General features: G+C 33.9%; 2 protein-coding genes across 4 annotated transcripts; both read right to left on the bottom strand.

Moving 5' to 3' along the window:
* Window positions 1-2,105: 2,105 nt before the first annotated feature.
* Window positions 2,106-5,390, bottom strand: LOC133292533 (serine/arginine-rich splicing factor RS41-like). Of its 3 annotated transcripts, none has more exons than XM_061490958.1 (6): window positions 4,988-5,114; window positions 3,774-4,022; window positions 3,492-3,604; window positions 2,894-3,129; window positions 2,456-2,713; window positions 2,108-2,350 (listed from the first exon to the last, which is right to left on the bottom strand). In XM_061490958.1, exons 2-6 carry the CDS (start codon window positions 3,844-3,846, stop codon window positions 2,314-2,316), a joined length of 717 nt encoding a protein of 238 aa, XP_061346942.1. In that variant the 5' UTR covers window positions 3,847-4,022; window positions 4,988-5,114; the 3' UTR covers window positions 2,108-2,313. The 3 variants fall into 3 exon arrangements, with proteins under 3 accessions (XP_061346948.1, XP_061346942.1, XP_061346934.1); XM_061490950.1 differs by lacking the exon at window positions 3,774-4,022 and adding an exon at window positions 5,274-5,390 and having other exon boundaries at window positions 2,110-2,350; window positions 4,988-5,137; XM_061490964.1 differs by lacking the exon at window positions 3,774-4,022 and having other exon boundaries at window positions 2,106-2,350; window positions 4,988-5,106.
* A 5,846-nt stretch (window positions 5,391-11,236) lies between these two features.
* LOC133292929 (dehydration-responsive element-binding protein 2D-like) lies at window positions 11,237-12,121 on the bottom strand. The gene has a single exon (XM_061491421.1). The coding sequence runs from the start codon at window positions 12,119-12,121 to the stop codon at window positions 11,237-11,239; it is 885 nt and encodes a 294-aa protein (XP_061347405.1).
* Between the last annotated feature and the right edge of the window lie 2,743 nt (window positions 12,122-14,864).

Genomic DNA, 14,864 nt, shown 5'->3' with positions numbered 1-14,864 from the left:
ACCTGTTACGAATATAATATTGGCTTGTGGCCTGGTTTATTTACAAAAAATAAAAGCCTGTGTGAAGCCTGTCTTAGCCTGTTAGCATGTTAAAGAATAAAAATAAGAGAACAGAACTCCACAAAAAATCAATTTCCAGATAGAAACCTTAGCTTCCAATTTGCAGCAATAATTTACAAAGTCTACAATAAATAAATAAAATTAAAGTGAGAGAAGGTAGATAACAGGTTATATTATCTTAGCCCATTGTAAAAAAAGTGCCAACAAAAATAAAAATAAAATAAATAAAAAAATAAATAAATTGACACAAACGAGCAGTGCACAGTGGAACGAATGAGTTTTTTGTTTGTGTGAAGGAGGATGAAGGATAATATAGAACAGCACTAGTAATTCTATAAATATACATAAATTCAATATATATCCAAATAACATAATATAGAACAAAATCATTCAAAAAGTCTGTTAAACCAATAAAATGGGGTGAAATAAATTGATGAGAGAGAGTTATTACAAGTAGTATAAAAAGTATAAATAAATATTTAAATACTAGGCTAGCCTGAGAGGCTCTAAGGCCGAGCTTCTGAATTAGAGCCTGAGGCCTTTTTATTAAACGAACTTTTATACAAGTCCAAGCCTGGTTTCAACACGAGCTTTTATTAAACGAGCTCAGGCCTTTACGAGCCGAGTCAAAGGCCCCTGGCTCGTTTACCACCCCTAGTTGTAAGTACATAACCTATGTAAGTCAATAAGCAAAAAGTGTTTAAATATGTCCATTATGATTTATTTATTTTTTGAAAAAAAAATTAGACTTTTTTTTTTAAGACCGGGTCAGGTCACCGATTTTGATGCATGACCAGTCCATTGCTTCACTCGAATTGATTATACAACTGATTCCTGAGTTGTCTCAGCCAAGCCGATCCAATTTTATTAAGATTAATTTCAATATAGTTGTTATAGATTACCACAAAAAAAAAAAATTAATAATCAATTTTTAATTACTTCTTTGAGACGAGTCAATATCTCAGTATCTCTATATGTTCGGCTCTTTGAACCACCTATGAAACTAATTCGGAGTCGGAGGTAAAGAGCAATTAAAGACTCCATTCCCATGAAATTAAAGAATGACATGAAATTAAATTATAAATGGCAAATTCATAAAATAAAATAAAGCCTATTTCTCCTCGTTCCGAAGGGAACAAGCTCCCTTTCCCTCAAACTTCCTTCTCCATCCCCCCTCATTTTTGTATCTCAATGAACTCATTTACCACTCTAAGAAATAGACTAATTATATGTTTAGCTTGAGGGGGGAAAATAAACAACTAGAATGATTTTTTTAATTTTTCTAAAAAATCTCTAATTTGAATGAAGTCAGGTGAAAAAAAAATTCTTAAAACAGGAGACCCAATTTTGTTATCAATTTTTTTCCAAAGTACATGTTGTACACAGCCAAAGTCGTACTAGTGCTTGAAAGAACATGCCAGAATAACTTTATAGAAAATATTAGTCTCCTTTTATATGAGGTAGCTTATCTCATTTTCTCTCACTTCGATTTCCGCACCTCACTTTCTTTTTCTTTTTTTCTTGTAATGGTGGGACCCACATAGTTTCTCTCTACAATATAAAATACTTATCTTATGTAAAAGGAGATTAATAAAACCCTAACTTTATACTTATAATAAATGAATAAAAATTAAAGAATCTAAGACCAAAATCGGTCCACAGAATTATCACCCGAACAGCAATCGATACGCTGTACAGCCCCAATGAACCAACGTTGCGGACGACGGCTACATAAGTAGCATGACCCGACGCACATGACATTACACAGTTGCATCAAATCAAAAGAACAAACAAATGAACACCATAACTGCTAAGTCAAAACTTAAAAAATTACACTATCGAACAAAATCCAAGATTTAAATTGATAATCTAAAAGCAAATATAGAAAGTAGAAACAGAATATACGAGTATGTTAGCTCAAAACTCTACAAGATTGAACCTATGAAAGTTACAAAATAAGGCTCAAAGCTTTTTATCCATGTAATATGATCAAGAACATCAAGCAACAAGGATGAGAACTTAGCCTCGGTTTAGATAAAGCTTTTGAAAGAAGAAAGATCATAAAACTTGAGCAACACATTAATATCTAACATAATATCTTTGCACATTGCGCATTAAGGTTCTAACCGAACGTAACAGTAAATACAATAAGCAAGTTCGAGTTTTTTGCCGCCAAAGTATGGACTAAAATAAGCTAATAATAAAATGAAAATGGTCTAACAAGAATTTCAGACAGTTCTATTCAGCTTCTCCTCAGGATCGCGACCTATCTCGGGGTGGGGGAGACCGGCTGTATCAACAGTAAAATAGTCAATAATGCCACCAAAAATTACTATAAGAAAGGGAAAAAAAAAAAAAAAAAAACAAGCAGTAGCTTAATTTAATTAGATCAAACCTGTCATATCTCCCATTTATTGGGCTTTCAGCACGTTCATACTTGGGGCTTCCTCTTGGTTCTGGTCTGGAAGCTGGATTTGATCCATGACCATAATCTGGGCTACCTCTACCTCTACGATATGGACTTGGGGATCTGCCACGACCATATCTTCCATCAGGGGAGTCATTACCTCTTCTATCAGGACTATATCCATTCCTTCTGTCATCATCATCTCTTATAGCATACTCCACAGTGATAACACGATCCATAAACTTGCTGCACATCAGATATAAAACAATCTAAGAGGCTTAAACTAATGAACCATTAGCACATATATATCTGCTGGCCCTCATCCCTATACCTTCTTTATTTAAGGCACTGGAATCTAGAGTATTTCTAAGGTATAAAACTTCAAGGGGGAGGGGACTAGCCGACAATTGAGAAGGTAAATACAACCTTAGGTTAGTTGCATCCAAAGCTCTAGTAGCATCCTCCTGGGATTCATACTGAATAAAAGAAAAATTCCTTCTGATCCTTATATTCAATATTTTCCCATAGGGATCAAAGTGTCTCTCCAAATCCCTTGTCCTGGTGTGAACTGGATCAAAATTTATAACAAACAAAGTCTTGGATGGTTTCGTATTTGTTGAAGATTTTCTTGAATCACCTGGCCTTCTACTGTCACGTTCTTGCTACAAATCATAACATAATCACGATTTGTAAACGTTAAAATCTGAACAATTATCCAGAATAAGCTGAATAATGCAAACCCAAAAAAAAATAAAAGCAATGAAAATAAACAGCAGCTACAAGCACAATGAACATGCAAGGGTCAACAAATGAGAACATGCACTGAAAGTATGGCTATCCTCATTAGAAATCACACACTGTCATCAAAATCAAACAAAATGAAGAGAATCTTCCCAGAATGACTTATAACAAGAATATCATATACAATACTTTGATCCCCAAGTGTCATGCTTTAAAGTACATGATGTAGCATCATAATCATCACATTTAGTAACAACTAATGCAATTTATTATTACCACCTACCTTAGTCCACTCAACACGAATCCGGCGCCCCTTTCTACCAAATTCTGTTCTATCAAGTCTTCTGATTGCATACTCAGCATCACGTTCGTCTTCCATGTAGACAAAAGCAAATCCTATGAAACAAGAATGTTAAACATAAAATAGCACAGAAATATTCGAAGTAAACATTTGAAGACTCTTTTGATAAAGATGATTTAGAGAGGAAGGCCGCATCAACTTTTCAGATGTGAGAAAAATTCAACAGAAAACACAAAATAAAACTGTCAAGAAGTACCACAACACCTGCCACAGTTGCGAAATCATCATGGTTTCTATGTTGTAACATGTCGGAAATTGAACACTGAGCAAAAGTCATGAGGAATGAAAAAGCAATGAATGCTGAGGGAATGCAGAATGGCAGGGCTAGGGCGGATCAGATTATTTCTTCTGGAAAAATACAAGAAGGAGAAGCTGGGGCACATTCTAGAAAAGAAATGCAGAGAAGCACGTCCATCCAAGAAGAGCATGGACATTCCAACTTTCCAAGTAATCCTGCCACAAAGAAATTACTAAGTATTGGGGTTCATATCTTAATGACAGTTTTCTTCTCTTAAAAGGAAAAGAAAGTGTACAGCCATTCAAAAGTAGCTAATCAAAGAACATCATCTCGACCCTTTTAAGAATCATTTGAGGACAAAAGTCACAGTTGAAAGTTCTTGGATTGTAAATTCTGGAAGAAGCTATGGAGAATTCCAGGCGGCTAAGCATGCTCCAATTGCCATTCAAGATGAAAACAGAAAGTTTAAAAGTTTAAAGACAAAAATAATAATCTCAGTCCTTGCCCTTTTCATCCTGTGCATAAAATTTTAGGCAAACAGAAATAGGAGGTTATTATTCAAACTCTCCTTTGAAAAAAAGCATTTATCATGTAGGATTTTGGCTTTCTACTACTTTTGTTTCTTTCTTCGATATCGAAAAAGGGTCAATGAGTTCTTTGAAAGATGATTGCTTTCAATGGTTGTACATAACATTTTCCTTTCCCAAACAGTATTAAAACCCCAATGTGACTCAAAACCAAGAGCACACGTTCATCTCCACTTCCATATCCTCAAACACGGCCACAAAAACACTGCCATTCATCATGTATTGCCGATCACCAACCTGTTAATCTGCTTTCTCGCAACACAACGTATCTCTGAAATATCCCATCCAGGCATATAATCTATCCAACTACCTTATAACATGCGAAACAAAGAACACCCACCAAATTCAGCACAGCATAACAAGTTCGCAATTAACAGAGCCAAAATACTGCTTGCCTACCTAATATACTGAACTCATCAATGAAAAGCACAAGCCATGTGCAAGAATACCCAACGAAATAAGAAAATGACTAGCTAAAAAAACAGCATTTCAAGCACAAAACTCAAACCAAACCTCAATAAAAAGCAACTCAAAAATTAAAACTGAAATTAAAAAAATTAAAAACAAAAAACAAATGAAGAAGAATGACATACCAGATTTCATGTCCACTCTATCAACCTTCCCGTATCTTCTGAAAAGCCTCTCAACATCAGATTGGCGAGCGTCGAAATCCAGGTTTCCACAAAAGACGGGCCTCATTTTCTTCCGGCAGAGTCGAAGCTACGGATACCTTCGCACAAAACCTGCAATGAAAGAAAAAATGACCGTTAAGATTCGAAAAAGGTGAAATTGAACGAAACATAGATGGGTATTCGACGGATCGTCGGTGACGGAAGAAGGATCCAAGGCAGATCTGATGCTCCGTCGAAGGATTGGTACCTCGTCGGGGTGAGGGAGGGTTTGCTAGTAAACCCTAGGCGTGAGATTGAGGAAATTTGCAAATCGCGAGATAGAAAAAGAGAGTAGGGAGTAATCACATCACATAACCAAAACGACACTATTAGGATCGTTTGGATAAAATGTCTATTCTACCCAGTTGCTCTCTATCTTGTGTTTGGAGGTAGGGTTGTGCCTCCGGGTGAGAGTGAGTCGCGCTGATTTGTTGGACTACACAACCTAGTCTATATCATGTCAGACTCAATATATTATAGAGACTTAAATAGAACAGGATTGACTTTTAAATAAATCTATTTAAAAAATAAGTTGTAGGCTTTTTTTTATATGTCAGGCCTATAGGCCGACTCATATTATATTATTTATTTTAAATAATATAAAATAATATTATTCATTGTAGTATCAAATAGTAATAGATCAGTTGGTGCATGTGAGCTAGGTAGATGGTGGAAGGACCTAGGTTCAATCCCCATCAATACTACCTTTGAGAGGGGCATAAGATCCGTACTGATCTCTACAATAACATCACAATCAACATTTAGTGCTGGAGGAAGAGTAATTGATGCTTATCGTTCTAGTTTGGCTGAGGATATCATCCAAGCTTTAATATTTGGAGGAGATTGGCTACGTAATAAGTATGGCTTGAAGAAAAAATTAAAAGGCACAAATTTAATCAATTGAAATTATTTTATAATTTAATTATATTTTATTAAATTTTAATATGAATCTGACTTTATTTCTTATGTAGGAAAAACCAACATCTCAGCATGTAAAATTGCCTATATGAATGTATTAAAAGTTTTTTGTTTCTTAATTTTTTTTTTATTCTTTAATCTTGTTTTTTGTTTTCTACATTTACAAATTGTTTGTCAACTTATGTAACCTTGGAATTGTATTTGCAAGGGAGAGAAGATGATAAGAAGTTTTTGACTACTACAAGTATCATGATGTGCCTTTTATTTGGTAGGTAATATTGATGAAGCTACTGTGAAGGCTACGAACTTAGAAATGGAGAGCAAATTGGATTCATATAGTTATTTTAATTTATACAGTACGGATTGGTTTGTTGGATCTGATGAAATATATGTTGTTAAGTTTGAGCATTTTTCTTCTAAAAGTGACTTAAATGCAGATTATGATGAGTTGTTATTGTGATTCATGGTTCTGTTTGGATGTTGAAATTATGATTTTTGTTTTAACAATAGATTTTAAGTATTTTGTGAAGTTGATTCATGGTTCTTCTTGGAAGTTAAAAATTAACAGGCCAATGGATCAGGCCAGGCTATTTGTATTTTTTATAAATGGGTTAAGTCAGGCTAAAAGTTAGAGTGGTACTATGCTATCAGGCTAGGCCACTTGAAATATTTTGGCATAGGCTTGGGCTTTTCGAGACAAAATTCAGCACACTTTCACCCCTAGTTGTGCTATTGCTATGTCTAGAGGTGTCAAAGTGAGCGACCAATTTCGCTTCGTCATTAACTCGTTAAAAAATAAGTCAGCTTGTTTAGCCTTGCTTTTGAAAGTAGGATAAAAGATTCGGCTCGGCCCAAACCTATTATATACTGACCCATCTCGGCTCGCTTCTCCCCACCAAAAAACGAGCTCGCTCCGCCCAGTTTGTCGGGCGGTGCGGGTGGGCCCGTCAAGCCAAACTCGTTGGCATCTAACCCTTTTTGTTGTTTCGGGTTGTTTCATACTAGAATAACAAATTACTAACTGATAAGGATGAGAAGACAGTTGGCATCGGCTGAATATCAAGGAAAAATACGAAATTAAACAAATATAAAAATATTCGGTCACACTCGCTCCACTGCTCGCTTTAGCGAGCAAGTGAGCGAGAAGTATAAGTGAGCTCGCTCCAGCGAGCACAACAGCGAGGAGGAAAAAATTGCTTGCTGAGCAGCTCGCTTCAGCGAGCTGGTCCAGAATCAGAGGCCCATTTTAATTCTTTAAATACAACGTGATGAAGGCTTTGAAAATAACTTCCGGAGACAAAAAGAAAAGGAGCACTCAGACGAAGACGAAGGCAGGAGCGAAGAGGAATACTTGAGCGTTGCAGAGGAGAAGGAAGAGATCAAATCTGCATCACTGATATTCACCAATCACCATTAATCAAGTTTTACCATGAACCCTATTTATTTTACAGTATCTTTTAATTATGTTTTTATAATTATGCATAGCTAAATTTCTTTTAGTAGTTAGGGTGAGATGGAACCAATGGTTCTTAATTGATGTATGTCTTTCTTACTATTTACATTCTTGATTTTAAATTATGCAATCAATCTGTTAATTTATGATTAGCTTTATTTATGAACTGATCACTCGTAGATAAACATAAGAGTCGTGTATGACAATAGGAATGTTGGTGTATCAATTCCGATTGATTGATTTCTAGAATTTATATGATCTAGGAATAGACTTGTGAATTCTATAATCGTAAGTTCTTACGTTAATGCTTATTTTATGAAAAAGTACTAATGGATTGTGCTTTTGATTAGAGTAAAGGATTAGATTAGTAAGGGATTGAGATTTAATCAATCATAGAAAGAACTGTTAATAATTTGATCTTGGATGTAATCGTAAGAATAAGCAGACTCGTTAAGAAACCATTGGGGAAGTTAAATCCTAGCTACGTTTTTTTAAAAACACTTAAAACCAATTTTTAGCTTTATTAATTCTGAATTTATTTTCTAAAATATTGAAAACTAAAAATAAGTTTAAAAATTTTATTTTTAATTTAATTATAATATTCTCGAGAAACTCCTATTACAATAATTTAGTTAAATAGATAAATTATTGCTTGGTCATTAGTTCTCGTGGGATCGACAATTTATTCTTATCACTTTATTACTTGTACGACCGGTGCACTTGCCGAAGTCTTAACATCTACCAAAAAAAAATACAACATTCAAGTCTGAGAAATATTACCAATCAAAATTTCAATTCATGATTAGTGCCCAATATGCTAATATCAAATAATTTGATAAGCCTGTGTAACGCTAATATATATTTAATAATAATAACACATATATAATATATATTATATGTCTATCTAGATTACAACACAACATGTTTATATGAATAATAAACATCTGTAAATCAAAAATACACAAAACTTTCGTAGTCCTTAATAATAACTCAATATTTAAAAATATGCTCACACGAACAATAAGATGTGTCAATTAAATACAAGCAGTTTATAAAACATAAATCCATCATTTACCAAAATAATATATTTTCAAGAGAGGTATACTGAGACGGAACCATAATATATTAATCTCAGGCTTCTACCATGTAAACATTAATTATGTGGTCATAATGTTAGACTCATCACTTGAAAATAAATAAATTATAACAATGTCAAGCTCTCTGCATGTATATTAAATCAATATAATAAACTATCCGCTTATAAACAAGTCACGGCACACCTACTGGTGTTAGCTTATAGTGTTTTGTAAGAGTTGTTCCCCTGAAATTGATTTTAAAAACGTACAATATATACATTGCTTAAGGCAAATCAATCATACATATCACAGCTTCGTAAATCGATTTATTAATATTGTAATGCCTTGTAAGTGTTCAACCATATATAAAATGGCCACAATTCTCAAATCTGTAACATATTTACATAAAATTCGTCAATACCATGGAAATCAAGTCAAATATATATAAAGCAATTTAAATAAATGAAAATGCAATGCATTTTCAAAATTTATATTTTCTAAATCAATCAAATAATAATGTAAACCCTTTTAAAAACTTACTTTTTTAAAAGTATAAATAAATCAGAAAGTTCATCATATCTTTTCAAATCATTTTCTCAAATATCATCAAAATCAATATGAATGTTATAAAAATAATTAAATAAAATCAACCACCTAATTCCATTTTATGTTACATCGTCCTTTAAAAATATTTAAGTATCAAATACTCGATCTTTTTATGTATAAAATCATGGCATGACAAATAATAGTATAATATACTATAAATTAGAAATAATTGGAGCACAAATTAAAGTAAAGTTTGGACATGGTATAGTCCCTACTATTTACTCACATCAGTTTCGAGTCAAAATAAGAGTCAAGATATCAATTGGTGTGGATATCTTGATTAAATTTTTACTTGTTAAGCACTTCTTCCGATCTTCTAGTGTACTCTTCACTCTCTATCTTTTTTTTCTCTATATTCTCATCATTTATTTCTCACTCTCTCCAATTGTTTTCTCTTCCAAATTTTACTAAAATTTCACCTATTTACATGTATTTTTTCTTTAAACAAGAGATATTGTTACTACCATCACCTAATCTTTTTTCTTATTATTGTTTTTACAATTAATTCTTTTGATAATTTTCAATGTTCATTATTATACTCATAACTAATTAATCATCTTGTCTCTGCTTTTTGATATTTTTCAATTATGTTACTTCGTTATTATAATTTTCACAACTAATCATCTAATTCATCATTTCACCCTATCACCTTATTCTGCCATGCAAACATAGAATAATCAGCATAATCATGCAACACTTTACCTAACCCCCCAACCATGATAAGCCCAAGATAATACCAAGGTTAGAAAGTTCAACCACTCATAAATCTACAACAGAAGCATGACCCTGTATATTTAGTTTGACATTTAGGCTTTTAGGATCAGCTACTAAAAAAACACCATTTTCTAAGAATACCCTGATCATATGTGGGATGCGACTTATATTGAGGCCAAGATTTTTAGCTAATTCAAGTTGGATGAAATTGTGGGAACTACATGAGTTGATCAACACCGAAATATTTTTTCCTTTGATCTTAGTGTTGAACCTCAATCCTTGTGGATTTGAGTCCCCTTCTAACGAGTGCAGGTGCAGAATCGTTGTTTCTCTTCTCAATGTTCTTTGGTTTCCACAAAATTTCTTCCTCAATTCCTCCCCTCGTGTCTTCTAAATCTCCTATCATCAACAACTATTTAGCCTTGCATTTATGGCGAGAAGACCATTCTCGTCCTAACTAGTTCGCTCTTTTTTTTGGTGTTCCTCATGTGACAATCTTTTCATAGGAACCCATGAAGGAAGAGTAGGGATTACTTACGTTAACTTATTTATGCATCTTATTATATACTGTTGCAACCGAATGATTTTAGCAACTTTTACGGATCTAGCCAACTGAGAAAGTGGTGCAGCCTAGTAGCAAGTCCTTTGTGTCATCCATATTCCACGCATATATAGGTGTCTAATTAACTAGCTAAAGTATTTTTAATTCACATGCCTAATTAAAAACTAACTCGAGGGATTGGAGTCGAGTCTCCACATTGGAGCTTATGCAAACATGCATATTATTCCCTCAAACCAATAGATCCAAACTTATCCCCAAAATTTAGAAAGCCTATAGGCTAACAGGGTTCTTTTTAATACAATTTATTTATTATTATTGAGTGAATACCATATTAGTCCTATTAAATAAATTGGGTTTACTTTTTAATTAATGAGACTCGCTTTATACTCATCCAATAATTAGGTGTATTGGAAAAAATATGTTAAAGGAAAAATAAAGTAGTTAACATGTTTCTTTTGACCGAAAACTAATTGCCAATATATTTTAATTCAATTATATTGCCAAAAAAGTAGTTTATATTACATGCATATTGACTCATATATCCCCCATGTAATAATATTGCTACTTCTAGCTTTTCAACTCAATTATAACTTAGGCTTATGTTTCTATACATTTTACATCCCAAACAGTACAGATAAAAAAAGAGTGTTCATTTGCAGCCAAACTTGCATCATTATAATTTCTTGTCCTTGACATAAATCAAATACTTATTCCCCAGAGCCAAGTTCTCTTAACCTCAAGCTTCCAACTGTTTGTTCAAATGCTCAAAACAAGTTTTGGGCATCAATTCCATCAAAATAAGCCAAAAACCTCCGTGATTATGAGCACACATGCTTTCAATTTCATTTCCTACCATCATATGTAGAGGCATAACCATTACATGGGGAGCCACAACCATTATAAGGAGAGGCATAACCACTATAAGGGGAGCCACAATCAAAAGGAGACCCAGTGAAAGTTGGGGGAACAAGCACAGAAGAAGAGACCTTAAACCTCTTACTCCTTGAACCTTCACTTGCACAAAAATCAGGGCTATCAACCCATCCCATTAGTTGATCCAAGTACCCTTGATCACCAACACTAACATCCCCAATATCCGACCCATCAGAGTCCAAACCGGGTTGCCTAAACCCGACCCACTCAGAGCTACAATCAGAAACACTAGAGGTTTCCCAAACAACAGGGTGATCACCCTCTACAGGGGGAACAATAATACTAGGCTGCACCACTTTCTCAATGCTTTTCATATCCACTGAAGGGATTTGGTATTGGTAATTCCCACGATGGAATATGCTAGCAAAGGTAAAGTGATCACTCACTCTACTCTTTGAGGACTTGCTGTCACTTGCTCTGGCCATAATGCTCTGAAGATTCTTGCTTAACTTGGCTTTCAAGGAAGCAAAGCTTAAACCATGTTTCCCATCAGAAGAAGGAACAGAACCTGATTGGTTTGTGGTTTGGTTCACCGATGATGATGATGCAAAGTTGGTTCGGGCATTTTCACCACGCAAAGCTCGAGCTGCTTCATCATAAGCTCTAGCAGCTTCTTCTGGTGTGTCATAGGTTCCAAGCCATAACCTCACATGCTGAGAAGAGTCTTTGATCTCAGCCACCCACCTTCCTGAAGGCCTTTGCCTCACCCCAATGAACCTCCTCATAATGGGTTTGTTCGATTTTGCCATGTTGTTCGTAGCAGAAGCATATTTTGTAGCTTCAGTTCCTGCCATAACTAGCTAGAATAAAAAAAAAAAAAAAACCTCAGAGAAAAGGATGAGATTTTAGAATTGATAAGCTGAACTGTTTTTGGCTTGGTGGGTTGAGTATTATTGTTTAGCTAGTAGAGTATATATGATTGGTTAGAGAAATTAAAACACATTGATGGAGTATATATGATACTGATATTGCAGTATATATATACATGTATAAGTTTTGGGAGTGTGTAAGGGAAAGTAGGTATTTAGCATATACCTATCTCCATTATTAGTTTGTCCCTTTCTTGAAGCTTCAAAATTTTAATATTTATATATATATTGCGTGCGTGATGTACTTGCAAGTTGATCTCCCTGCAGCTTGGATGAGTTTAATTGGCTTGTGAAAATTCCAGCAGTTAGTGTTGGGTATGGCTCATACTTCGCATGCTGAGGAGGACTCTAATTATCGGGGTCAGCAGAAAGGCAACTGATTTTATTATTTTTCTTAGCAGTTTGGGCTTGGGCCCATGAATAGCCGCTGTTAGAGTTTTGTAATCCTATTTATATTTGCCTTGTAATCCGAGAGACTTGTAACGAGTGGCGATGAGGTGAATATAGTACAGACAACCTATATTGGGTGAACCATGATAAATCACTGTATCTATTCTCTCTTTTTCTTTTCTGTTTCCGATTTGTGTGTCGTCGATTTCCAACAGTTAGTACTAGTAAGAATATAACCCTTATAGATGTCCGTGTACATGAAATTTGTGATTTTATGGCTTGATGATGATTCTAAAGCTAAAGAATATAACTGAGTCAACATTTCCTCTTTGGGATTGGTAGGGTAACGTGTTCAATATTTGCTAAACTCCAAATTGAACCGTGTTAATAGCTACTAGCCACAAAATATTCCAAACCCTAAATTATTTACAATGGGATGCCTGCAATCTTCGCGCAGAACAGATATATCAGCCAATGATGCCTTTGTAATTTTTGTATTTGTAATTTTGCATAACTATATAATTAGCTCCGTCTGAATTTAGTTGACCATTCATACTATAGCATTTTACTTTTGTGTTTAGCTTAGATTAAGCTACCTGAACATCCGGTTGAATTTTACGTGCATGCTAAAGTTATACATGTATATGTTAGTAGCATTATTTAGTCTACTTGAGAATTTAATATTTAAGAATATGTTCAAATTTAATAAAATTGTTAATGTAATATTTAGGAATAAGAACATTTGACACTGATATCAAACAAAAAATATGACATCTCATGTAAAGGTCATTAATATTTACTTGATCTAACGAGTTTGATTTATAAGCACGTGACACTGCTATCAAATGATCCTACCTACAATAATAACAAAATAAGTAAAAAAAATCTTGAAATGATTGTCTAATTTGCGTCTATGTTGCAGTTATAGGTGGTGTTCCAAGGCAAATCATGAACACCAAGAGTAGGGTGAGTCTTGGTTTGTTGCCATCTTACTCTGCCGTAATACCCTCACTATTTTACCATTGTCATTACTTAATTTTCCTTTTCCTCTCATCCTTATATATCTTTTCCCACATGTGACTTGAATGTGTATATTTTATATTATATTATTTGGGGAAAGATTTATTTATAATTTCTTTTTTATAAATTTTTACAAATTACACTATGTACTTCCGGAAATACGTAGTGTAACCTAGTGTATTTCTGAAAATACATAGTGTAATTTATAAACAAAAAATTTGTAAATATAACCCTTTCCATATTATTTTGCTAAAATGTTTGGATTTTAAACTAATATAATAAAAAATTACCATTTTTACAAACTAAAAAAAAAGTGATGTCCTGCGAAAGTTTATCAAAAGCTAACAGGAAGCTATGGACAAATAGCTTGGAAGTGGCTAAGTTATAGCCGAGCCAGAGTGGCTAAAGTTCGCAAAAAATACAGATAGAAGCATACAAAAGAAGGGCCGTCAAAGTTTGTCTGCTTACAAATGAAGAACGGGTTCAAAACGTTAAATCAAAAACAAAAAAAGAAATTTAAAAATCCATTGAGAAAGTTTGTTTATAGCTTTTAGTGACGTATTGGAATTTAGCAGTTCTTGATAGAATGATTTATGGGTTCCACTTCTTCTTACCCTTGTCCTTTCTGCTGTTTCCATTTAACCTTAATGCTTTCATCATAACTTTTATATGATATAATAATGGAATATTAATTTGTTGCAATTTGAGTTTAGCGGGTGAATTAAGATGGCTATTTTGTCTTATTTTTGAAGACGTGGTCCATTTGAATTAGGACTTATCACCTAAATGCGGCCTTGAGATGCCTCTACTTTTGTTCTTGTCTACTTGGGAGGTAAAGATTTGTCCACTAATAAGGTGGCTTTTGGGATAATTTTATATATATAGAATGATACGTGACACGTTTCGACTTTGTGATATGTTTTCACTGACCATTAATAATTAAGAGGGAGAGTTCACATCAAATTAAGATTGATTATATTAAGTGCATGATTACAAACGGACCGTTTATGGAGGGAATCCTATGATTTCAAAATGGGGTTGCGTGGAGCTGATTATTTTATGGCTATTGCAACATGTTCCCTGAAAGGTTAACTCGTTCAAAAATTCCAAAGTCTTGTCCAATTTTGAGTGTAAGGTAGCAAAACTAATGTTCTTCTTAGTCGATGATATCAATGTGTGTGCTCATTATTTTGATAGAAAAGTGGTAAGTTATGAAGTTGACTTGTTCTTAATGATTGAATTCAGAGTGAGTTGCATG

Source organism: Gastrolobium bilobum, unplaced genomic scaffold, assembly GCF_033153095.1.
Source record: "Gastrolobium bilobum isolate Gb01-03AN ecotype WA unplaced genomic scaffold, APGP_CSIRO_Gbil_v1 utg909, whole genome shotgun sequence".
NCBI lineage: Eukaryota > Viridiplantae > Streptophyta > Magnoliopsida > Fabales > Fabaceae > Gastrolobium > Gastrolobium bilobum.
This window is presented reverse-complemented; position numbering and strand designations above follow the sequence as displayed.

Excerpts from the sequence above, each read along its gene's own strand:
- LOC133292533 (XM_061490950.1), bottom strand. The coding sequence starts at position 5,093 with ATGAGGCCCGTCTTTTGTGGAAACCTGGATTTCGACGCTCGCCAATCT. Across the intron at positions 3,605-4,987 it reads TAGAGTGGACATGAAATCTG|GATTTGCTTTTGTCTACATG; the intron begins GTATGTCATTCT and ends CTTGTTTCATAG. Across the intron at positions 3,130-3,491 it reads TTCGTGTTGAGTGGACTAAG|CAAGAACGTGACAGTAGAAG; the intron begins GTAGGTGGTAAT and ends TATGATTTGTAG.
- LOC133292929 (XM_061491421.1), bottom strand. The coding sequence starts at position 12,121 with ATGGCAGGAACTGAAGCTACAAAATATGCTTCTGCTACGAACAACATG.